General features: G+C 38.5%; 1 protein-coding gene across 1 annotated transcript in view; it reads right to left on the bottom strand.

Moving 5' to 3' along the window:
- Nucleotides 1-11,416, bottom strand: part of BMPR2 (bone morphogenetic protein receptor type 2) — a 195,857-nt gene that overhangs the window by 6,230 nt on the left and 178,211 nt on the right. Inside the window, exon 11 of the mRNA XM_003785030.3 lies at nt 1,529-1,701. Within this exon, the coding sequence (XP_003785078.1) occupies nt 1,529-1,701 (173 nt within the window). The remainder of the gene's footprint in view (nt 1-1,528; nt 1,702-11,416) is intronic.

Genomic DNA, 11,416 nt, shown 5'->3' on the forward strand with positions numbered 1-11,416 from the left:
GTCCCAGCTACTTGGGAGGCTGAGGCAGGAGACTCGCTTGAGCCCAGGAGTTGGAGGTTGCTGTGAGCTGTGATGCCATGGCATTCTACCCAGGGAGATAGCTTGAGGCTCTGTCTCAAAACAAAACAAAACAAAACAAAACAGAGTCTTGCTCTGTCATCCATGTTACAATGCAGTGGTGTCATCAGAGCTCACTGCAACCTCTAACACCTAGGCTCAAGTGATTCTCCTGCCATAGCTACCCTAGTAGCTGGGACTACGGGCATGGGCCACTATGCCTGGCTAATTTTCTAATGGAGTCTTGCTCTTGCTCAGGCTTGTCTTGAACTCCCGACCTCAAGAGATTCCACCCTGGCCTCCTAGAGTACTAGGATTACAGACAGAAGCCACCATGCCTGGCTTTTAGCTCTTTTGGGAAAGCTATAAATAGGACATAAAAAATACAGAGATAAGGGAAGATGAAAGCAGAAGACTGTCATCAGGTCTTATATAAAGAAAGAAAATTTATAGAGTTGTGAGGCTCTATCTTCCTCAACCTGCTGATGTGTAAGGTATTCAGATATTCAGAGTTTATATCTGAAGCTAATTCAACCTACCAATTTCTGAAACATAGTTCATAGTATAAATTGCTCTTAGAAATTAGAAGAATATAAAATGACAAAGAAAATGGTTTAAGAATCAAGTGCATTTTTATCTTAAATTTTTTTGGTAACACTTTCCTAGATGCTTTTCTGAAAATTTTAAACATGTATTAGATAAAGTACCAAATTCATAGTGAGGCTTTTCTTCCCCAAACATGGAAAAAAGAAATATAGACGTATTTTTTTCTGAATTTGTAGGCACTTTTAAAAAGTCTTTTAATTTAAAATGCAAAATCGTAGTTCTGGGTAGCGCCTGTGGCTCAAAGGAGTAGGGCGCCAACCCCATATGCCGGAAGTGGTGGGTTCAAACCCAGCCCTGTCCAAAAAAAAAAAAATCATATTTATAACAAATAAAATGTCTTATAAAATAATGTTTATGATGTAACAGAAAGACCTTTGAATTGCATCCATGTAAATGTAGTAGCAGTGTATTCTATAAGAAATAGCATTGGATAGGAAGTGTGGAAACCTTAGCACTAGTAAATTGGTGGTTAGATACATGGTTCCACTTACATTAAAAAAATAAAATAAAAGCAGGGTAAGAAGGAATAATAATAACAAAGGATAAATCAAACAATATATGTAGAAGGGCTCACAAACTTTTGGAACCATGAAAATGTTTTGCCTTTATCAAGGAGTACTAATAGAGAAAGACTAATCTTCTTTACTATACTTTTAGATACAAAGAACACAGACTCCATCTTGCATTCATACCAAAAAAAATTTTCAGTAGAAGAATGGGAATACTGAAGAAAAAATTACAACTTTAGATCACATTAGTTAATCATTGTATCATTAGGCTAGTTTAATAATTTTTATTTCTTATTCTTTGTTTGGTCTCACTTTCTAATGCTAACTGAGAGATGACAAACCCCTCAGTATCTTACCGTTCATTCTGCATAGCAGTAGACATTGGATTGACTGTTGGGCTCACAGATTTGTTTCTTTCCCATATCATCATAAGTTCAGCCATCCTCTCCTCAGCACACTGTGCAGTAAGCCGAGCTTCTGCATCCTGATCCCAGCAGTCTTCGATTGTCTCCTTGAGTGATCTCACTGCCTGTAATGCAAGTACATATCAAACAGTGTGTCTTTAAAAAAAACAATGAATTAAGCTTTTTAGTTTACAACATGAGCAAAAAGAAAAATCAGTTTTCTTTAACAAGTATTTTACATAGCTATAATAACAGATCTTACAACTCAAGGATTTGTAAAGGATCACATTCTCAAAAGGTAAGAAGGAAGGAAACAAGCAAGATTTAACTTAACATCTTGAAGGATTATCAGTAGAGTAAGGAACTGTAATAAGTGACACATGTTTTTTCAAGGTCATAGGTTTATGCCATTGTTGTTCATTTACATATAGCCTTATTATTTCAGTTGCTAATTCCACTTCAAAAATAAGTTTGAGTTTAATGGAATTCTGGGTATTTGGCTCTCTTCTATCTCTAAGTGAGCTTTTTCTCCTTTACCCCTAGTTAAGAGTGCTTCATTACAACCTTAAAACTTTTAAAATAGTTCTAATAGTAGTATCAAAAATAGTCCCATCTTGTAGTATTCCTATATGCCAACAATGAACAATAACCTCCTTTTGGGGGAAAGCTAATTTTAACTACCTTTTGAAGAATAGACTCTAGATACTTTGGTAGACTGTTATCCAGAATCTCTTCAGACTTGTTTTTCAATTTGTTTTTATGAAGCTTCAATCTTTTCTCCTGCTCTGATATTTATACTTCCTGTACCTTTAAAACATTTACTTTCAAAAAGATAGTTTCAGGATCTGGTTGCCAGATTTAGCAAATAAAAATATAGGACACTCATTTAAACATGAATTTCAGATAAATAATGAGAATAAAATTTTTTTTTTTTTGCAGTTTCTGGCTGGGGCTGGGTTTGAACCCGCCACTTCTGGCACATGGGGCTGGCACCCTACTCCTTTGAGCCACAGGCATCGCCCACAATAATAAGTTTTTAAGTATATCCCACACAATACTTAATATGGGTATTTTATCTGAAAAGCCTATTTTATGCTAAAAATCCTTGATATAATATTGGTAACAGTTTGTTTCCTAATAATTTGTATTCCGCAACAAACATCTGAACTTTGAACCTGCTAGAAATTTAATAATGTTTTTTCTGGGCATATGCTATCTGCATACCTGCACCATGGTCCTCTTTGGGGAATAAAGGTTTTGAAAAGCTTCCACTGGGCCAGACATGGTGGCTCCCACCTGTAATCCTAGCTTGGGAGGCTGAGGCAGGTGGATTGCCTGGCCTCACAGGTTTGAGACAAGCCTAAGCTAGAGCGAGACTTTATCTCTAAAAATAGCCAGATGTTGTGGTGGGCACCTATATAGTCCCAGATACTTCAGAGGCTGAGGCAAGAGAATCTCTTAAGCCTAGAGTTTAATTAAGGTTGCTATGAGCTATGACAACATGGAGCTCTACCAAGGGTGACAAAGTGAGACTCTGTCTCAAAAAAAGAAAAGAAAAAAGAAAAAACCTTTCACATATGACTGGAGAAGCTAAAAAGTCTTGCATGTGTACAGGGCAGGATGCATGTTTAGAAAAGGCCCAGAAAGACTATAGTTTTCATAACTGGGTGATCTCTAGGCTCAGTGCTAACAGGAAGTTGAAGCCAAGGCAGAGTTGTAAAAGACCTGGAAAAGTGATAAAGGAAGCCCCAACATAAAGCCAATCTACAAAGACCTGAAGAGTATTTTTTTGGGGGGGGAGAGGGGCTTTATTTTTTTCTTTTTGACCATCATGATATTCAAAATTGTGTAGTTCTAAACAAAAAAAATCACAAGCATACAAAGAAACAAGAAAATATGACCCATTTATAGGAAAAAAAATAAATTAATAGAAACTGTCTCTGAGGAGTACAGACACTGGAATTACTAGAAAAAGATTTTAATTGGACCATCTCAAACATGTTCAAAAAATTAAGAAACTATGGACAAAGAACTAAAGGACACCAGGAAAACAATGTCTTAATAAATGGAAAATAGCAATAAATAGGCAGAAACTATTAAAAGAGACCAAAAAGATACTTGAGAGCTGAAAAGTACAAAAACTGAAATTAAATATTTACTAGAGCAGTTCCACAGCAGGTAAGAGCAGAGAGAATAAAAAATCAGTAAACTTGAAGATACAGAAAATAAAATAATCCAGAATGAGGAGCAGAAATTAAAAGAATACAAGAAAAAAATGAACAGAGCCTAAAAGACTTGTGAGACATTATCTGCCACACCAAATACACATAATGGGAGTTCAAGAAGGGGAAGAGAAAGAAAGAGGTAGAAAGAATATTTGAAGACATATCCATATTTGATAAAAGAAATCAATCTACACATCCAATAAGCTTGATGAACTTTTAAATAGGATGAACTCATAGTGTTCTACACTGAGACACATTATAATCAAATTGTCAAAAGCCAAAGATGGAGACTTGACAGCTAGAAAGAAAAGACTTGAAATATATATGGGATCCTCAATAAGATTAACAGCCAATTTCTTGCCAGAAACCAAGGAAGTCCCAGGAAATGGTATAACATAAAGTGCAGAGGGGAAAAAAAACCCACCCAAACTGTAAATGAAGAATTTTTTTTTTAAAGATGGAGTCTTACTTTGCTCAAGCTGGTCTTGAACTCTGGAGCTAAGCTATCCTCCCACCTCAGTCTCCCAGTTCTAGGATTATAGGTATGTGATATATATACAGCATAGCTAATGTGTCCAGAAAAACCAAGAATTCTATATCAAGGAAAATTATCCTTAAATAGTGAAGGAAAAATTAAGACATTTCCATTAAATAAAAGCCGAGGAGTTCACTGCTAATAGATTAGCCCTATAAGAAATGCTAAAGGAAGTCCTTCAGGCTGAAGTGAAAGGACACTAGACAATAACTAGAAGTCAAAAGTCTACTTAAACAACTACAAAAACCAGTGTTAGTGTATTTTGGGTTTGTAAGTCCTTTTTCGTATATGACTGAAAAGATAAATTTATAAAATAATAACTATAAATTTATATTAATAAGACTAAGTAGTAAGATGTTAATCTTCTTAAATTCATTTATAGATTTAATATCATTTCATGAAAAATTCCAGCAAGATTTTCTGTAGAAACTGGGAAGGTGATTCTAAAATTTATTATGCCAGCCTGAGCAAGAGTGATACCCTGTTTTTAAAAATAGCTGATTTTGGGGGCAGGTGCCTGTAGTCCCAGCTACTTAGGAAGTTGAAGCAGGATTGCTTGAGCCCGAGAGTTTGATGTTGCTGTGAGCTATGACACCACCGTACTCTACCCAGGATGACGAAGTGAGACTCTGTCTCAAAAAAAAACAAAAGCCAAAAACCAAGTCATTACGGAAATGCAAAAAAAAAAAAAGCAAAATATGACAAGTAAAGAGTATTACTAATATTACCAGATTTCAAGACACACTATAATGCTAAAGTAATCAAGATTGTGATATTGGCATTGAGACAGACATATAAATCAATGGAACAGAATATAAAGTCCAGAAATAGACCCACAAATATATGAAGACTCAATATTTGATGGAAGTGCAAAGGCAATTCAGTGGAGAGAGTCCTTAAAACGAACGATGCCAAAAAATTGTATATCCATATGCAAAAAAGAATGCTGATACATAACTTGACATACATTAAAAATAATCCTCAAAATGGATATAAACCTATACAATTTCTATAAAAAACATGAGAGAAAAATCTTTGTGACCTTTGGCTAGGCAAAGATTTCTTAAATATGGGAAACAAGAAAGAAAATGATAAGATAAACTAGTAAAATTAAAACCCTCTGTCTTTGCAAAGACACTGTTAAAAGAATGACAACACAAGCCACAGCCTAGTGAGAAACATTTCCAAATCGTATATCTAATAAAAGACTTGAGTCCAGAATACATAAAGAACTTCAAAATTACCATGGTTTGATGTCCCCTTCAAAACTCATGCTGAAATTTAATTTCCATTGTGACAGATTTAAAAGATAGAAATGCCAAGAGGTGATTAGGCCACGAGGAATCTGCCTTCATGAATGAATTAATGTCATTGTTGGGGAATTGGGTTTGTTGTAGAGAGAGCAGTTTGCTAAAAAAGCAAGTTGAGCCCTCTGTCTCACACTCGCACCCTCACTTGCCCTTCTGTCACAGCATGGTATGACACAAAGGCCCTGGCCACATGCTGGCACCTTGATATTGAAATTAATTCCTAGCCACCAGAATTGTGAATAATAAATTTCTTTTCTTTATAAATTACCCAGACAATTATTAAGACAAAAATTTAATAAGAAAACAATCACATAAACCTGAAATGGAGCCTTTAGTTCTCTTTCCCATCTTGCAAGATGGTGGGTAAAAAAGTTGAGAAGCTGGTTACTAAAGAGTAGAAATCTGTTAATAAAGAGAAGAAGCCTAAGGCCAAGAAGGGGAAGCCCCACTGCAGCTGAAATCCTATTCTCGTCAGAGGAATACATCCTGATCTGCCATGTATTCCAGAAAGGAAACACATATGTATAAGAGGAAATACAAAGCAGCTAAATCCAAAAATTTTTTTTTTTTGGCTCGGCACCTATAGCTCAACCAGCTAAGGCGCCAGCCACGTACACCTAAGGTGGCGGGTTCGAATCCCCAGCCCAGACCCGCCAAACAACAATGACGGCTGCAACCAAAAAATAGCCGGGCATTGTGGCGGGCGCCTAAGGTCCCAGCTACTTGGGAGGTGGAGGCAGGAGACTCGCTTGAGCCCAGGAGTTGGAGGTTGCTGTAAGCTGTAATGCCACGGCACTCCACCCACGGGGACAGCTTGAGGCTCTGTCTCAAAAAAAAAAGAATTTTTTTTTTTTGGAGGACAAGAGTCTTACTTTGTTGCCCTTGGTAGAGTGCTATGGCATCATAGCTCATAGCAACCACAAACTCTTGGGCTTAAGCAATTCTCTTGCCTCAGCCTCCCAAGCAGCTAGGACTATAGGTGCCTGCCACAACACCTAGTTATTTATTTATTTATTTTGCAGTTTTTGGCTGGGGCTGGGTTTGAACTGAGCACCTCCAGTATGTGGGGCTGGCATCCTACTCCTTGAACCACAGGCGCCGCCCTATTTTTTTTTTTTAGAGATGGAGTCTCACTCTTGCTCAGGCTGGTCTTAAACTCTTGAGCTCAGGCAATCTGCCTGCCTCAGCCTCCTGGAGTGCTAGGATCACAGGCGTGAGCCACCTCATCTGCCCTTAAATCCAAGATTGAAAAGAAAAAGAAGGTGAAGATCCTTGCCACTTGTTTCTTGTCCAGTTGGTGGGGATAAGAATGGGCAGCTGGGCAGTGGCTTGCTACTTGTGACTGGCCTTCTGGCCCTTGATCAAGTTCCTCTACCAAGGACATATGAGTTATTTGTCATTACCACCACTACAAAAATTGACATCAGTAATGTTAAAATCCCAAAGCATCTTACTGATACTTATTTCAAAAAGCAGCAGCTGTGGAAGCCCAGATACCAGGAAGGTGAGATCTTCACTACAGAAAAAAAGAGAAATACAAGATAACAAAACAGTGCACAGTTGATCAAAAAGCTGTGGACTGTGGTGGCACTTCTGGCTCAAGGAGTAGGGCGCTGGCTGCATATACCAGAGGTGGCGGTTCAAACCTGGCCTGGCCAAAAACTGCAGCTAGGACTACAGGCGCCTGCCACAACACCTGGTTATTTATTTATTTATTTATTTATTACCAAAAAAAAAGCTGTGGACTCACAAATTTTACCCCAAATCAAGGCTATTCCTCAGCTCTATGGCTAACTACAATCTGTGTATGCCCTGACAAATGGAGTTTACCCTCATAAACTCATGTTTTAAATTTCTTAAAAAAAACCTTAATTAAATGGCTGATAGATTTAACAAAAAAAGAAAGAAAGAAAACAATCAATTCAATTTTTAAGAAAAGATTTGAACAGACGTGTCAACAAAGAAGGGACAAGGATGGTAAATAAGCACATGAAAAGATGCTTAATAGTAACGAGGGAAATGTAAATTAAAACAACATATTAGAATGTCTAAAAACGGCTTGGCACCTGTGGCTCAAGTGGCTAAGGCGCCAGCCATATACACCTAAGGTGGCGGGTTCAAATCCAGCCCGGGCCCACCAAACAACAATGATGGCTGCAACCAAAAAAAATAGCGAGGCATTGTGGCAGGCGCCTGTAGTCCCAGCTACTTGGGAGGCTGTGGCAGGAGACTCGCTTGAGCCCAGGAGTTGGAGGTTGCTGTGAGCTGTGATGCCACAGCACTCTACCCAGGGGGACAGCTTGAGGCTCTGTCTCAGAAAAAAAAAGAGAATGTCTAAAATTAAAAAGACTGGCCATACCAAGTGCTGAAGAAGTTGTGGAGAAACTGGTAATCTCATACACTGCTGGTGGGAATCCACTTTGGAAAACTATTAGGTAGTTTCTTAAAAAGTTAAACATATACCTAAAACATGATTCAGCCATTCTACTCCTAGGTATTTACCCAAGAAAATTATATGCCTATACAAAGACTTATATATGAACATTCATAGCAGCTTTATTTATAACATCTCAAAACTAGAAACAAACCAAATACCCAACTCAAGGTAGATGGACAAATGGTAGCACAGTCATACAATGAAACACTACTTGGCAATGCAAAGGAATAAACTACTGATACACATAACAACATGGATACATCTCAAAACAGTTATGCTGAAAGAAGCCAGATTAAAAACAGTACATCGGTGGTGGTACCTGTGGCTCAAAGGAGTAGGGGGCTGGCCCCATATGCTGGAGGTGGCGGGATCAAACCCAGCCCTGGCCAAAAATTGCAAAAAAAACCCAGTACATCGGCTCGGCACCCATAGCTCAGTGGTTAGGGTGCCAGTCACATGCACTGGGGTTGGTGGGTTTAAACCCAGCCAGGGCTTGCTAAACGATGACAACAATAACAACAACAGCAAAAAAATACCCAGGCGTGTGGCAGGCATCTGTAGTCCCAGCTACTGGGAGGCTGAGGCAAAAGAATCACTTAAGCCCAAGAGTTTGAGGTTGCTATGAGCTATAACACCAGGGCACTCTACCAAGGGCAACATAATGAGACTCTGTCTCCCAAAAAAAAAAAAAAAAAAAAAAATATATATATATATATACACACACACACACACACATATAAATAGAACATTTACATGATTCCATTTATATAAAATTATAGAAAATTTAAACTAATTTCTAGTGACAGAAAGCAGATCAGTGGTTGCTGGGTTTTCATGGGGGATAGAGAATGGTGAGAGGAAAGGATTACAAAGGTATAAGAAAACTCCTGGGGATAACTGATATAATCATGACTGTGATAGTTTTATGGGTGTAGATATACATGAAAACTTATCAAATTGTACATCTTAATATGTGAAGTTTATCAATTTTATCTCTTTAAATGTTTAAAAATTTTGAGAAGAATCAGTAAGAATAGAGAAAAATAGTCCAGGTGTGGTGGCTCATGCCTGTTAATCCTAGCACTCTGGGAGGCATAGGCCAATGGATTGCCTGAGCTCAGGAGATTGAGATCAGCCTGAGAAAGAGCAAGACCCTGTCTCTACTAAAAATAGAAAACAATTAGCTGAGCATTGTAGTAGGCCTATGTAGTCTCAGCTACTTGGGAGGCTGAGGCAAGAGGATCATTTGAGCCCAAGAGTTTGAGATTGCTATGAGCTATGAAGCCAGAGCACTCTATCTTGGGTGATAGAGTATGACTGTTTCAAACAAACAACAAGCAAACTAAGAATACAGAAAAATATGAATATTCAGGCAAAATCTTTTGAGCGCTTAGAAAAGGGACTTTAGGAATAAATCCTGATATTTTAACATTTGAGTAAATGAATTAAAGGGAATATCATTATTAATGCTGATGATTAAAGACTAGAAGAAAAAAAAAGAATAAGATTGAGACAAGGAACATCTAAAATCTTTTCTTTTCTTTTTTTTTTTTTTTGAGACAGAGTCTTACTTTGTTGCCCTAGGCTACAGTGCTGTGGCTACACAGCTCAGAGCAACCTCAAACTCCTGGGTTCAAACAGCTCTCTTGCCTCAGCCTCCTGAGTAGCTGGGACTACAGGTGCCTGACATGCTGCCCAGCTAATTTTTCTATTTTTAGTAGAGAAGGGTCTTGCTCTTGCTCAGGCTGGTCAGGAAGGTGTGAGTTCAAGCAATCTACCTGCCTTGGCTTCCCAGAGTGCTAGGATTACAGGCCTGAGTCACTGTGCCTGGCCGCCTTTTAAAACCTTTCTTACCTAAAGGAAGGAAAATGCAAGTTGGGGCTCCTGGGTAGGTCATGAACTCAGCCTACATGGGTTGGGATCAGCATTTAAAACCAACAACTCTACCATCTCCCAAAAGTGAAATACTCTGGACTAGAACAGAAAATACCAGAGCAGGTAGTATAAAGTAATATATTTACTGTCTTATAACAGTGTGTCATGATGTAAAATCGTATTTCTTTACTCTTCCTTTCCTTTTTTTTTTTTAAGTTAAAAAAAATGAGGTCTCACTATGTTGCCTATGTTGGAGTATAGTAGCTATTCATAGGTGGTTCACAGCACACTACAGAATTGAACTGGGCTCAAGTGATCCTCCTGCTTCAGCCTCCCAAGTAGCTGGAACTATAAGCATGTACCAATGAGTCCAGCTGAATCTGTATTTCTTAATGTAGGTTGTGTCAGAAAATTAAAAATCTATGGACAATGCTAAAACCTAGATTACAGAAAAGTTTGCAGATTTTGTCAAAAAGAGAAAATAGGAAAAACTTAAAATGTAAGAAACTTGAAGTTTCTATACTTTAGAAGACTTGATTAATAGTTGGAAAGAGGGTGGCACCTGTGGCTCAGTGAGTAGGGCGCCGGCCCCATATACCACGGGTGGTGGGTTTGAACCTGGCCCCGGCCATACTGCAACAAAAAAAATAGCCAGGCACTGTGGCAGGTACCTGTAGTCCCAGCTACTCAGGAGGCTGAGGCAAGAGAATGGCCTAAGCCCAGGAATTGGAGATTGCTTTGAGCTGTGACACCACAGGACTCTACCGAGGGCAATAAGGTGAGACTCTGTCTCCAAAAAGAAAAAAAAAAGTTGGAAAGAGAAAAAAACTAGAGGGAAAAAATGAACTGTGGAAGAGTTTTAATGGGTTTTTTTTTTTTTGAGACAGAGTCTCACTGTGTCACCCTTGGGAGAGTGCCATCATGTCAAAGCTCATAGCGACCTCACAGGCAACCTTTTCTTGCCTTAGCCTCCCAAGTAACTGGGACTACAGGTGCCCACCACAATGCCCGGCTATTTCTTGTTGTTGTAGTTGTCATTGTTGTTTAGCAGACCCAGATCAGATTTAAACCCACCAGTCTCAGTGTATGTGGCAACTACTGTGCTGCAGGCGCCGAGCCAAGAGTTTTAACTTTTATGTGAAAATATACTAAGATAAAAACATTGATTAAAGAAAGTTATGTAAAACTAAGAAAATAAAGACAAACCATACAGATGATTTTATTTTTATTTATTTAAATTTTTTGGGACAGAGTCTCACTACATTGCCCTCAGGAACACAAATATCAGTAATAAAGGGGTGAAGTCTAAGTTTCCTGATAAAAATCAGTATATAGAAAATAGTCTGGCTCGGCGCCTATAGCTCAACCAGCTAAGGTGGCGGGTTCGAATCCCCTGCCCGGACCCGCCAAAACAACAATGACGGCTGCAACCAAAAAATAGCCGGGCGTTGTGGCGGG

Source organism: Otolemur garnettii, unplaced genomic scaffold (genome assembly GCF_000181295.1).
Source record: "Otolemur garnettii isolate 467f Iridium unplaced genomic scaffold, OtoGar3 scaffold00013, whole genome shotgun sequence".
NCBI lineage: Eukaryota > Metazoa > Chordata > Mammalia > Primates > Galagidae > Otolemur > Otolemur garnettii.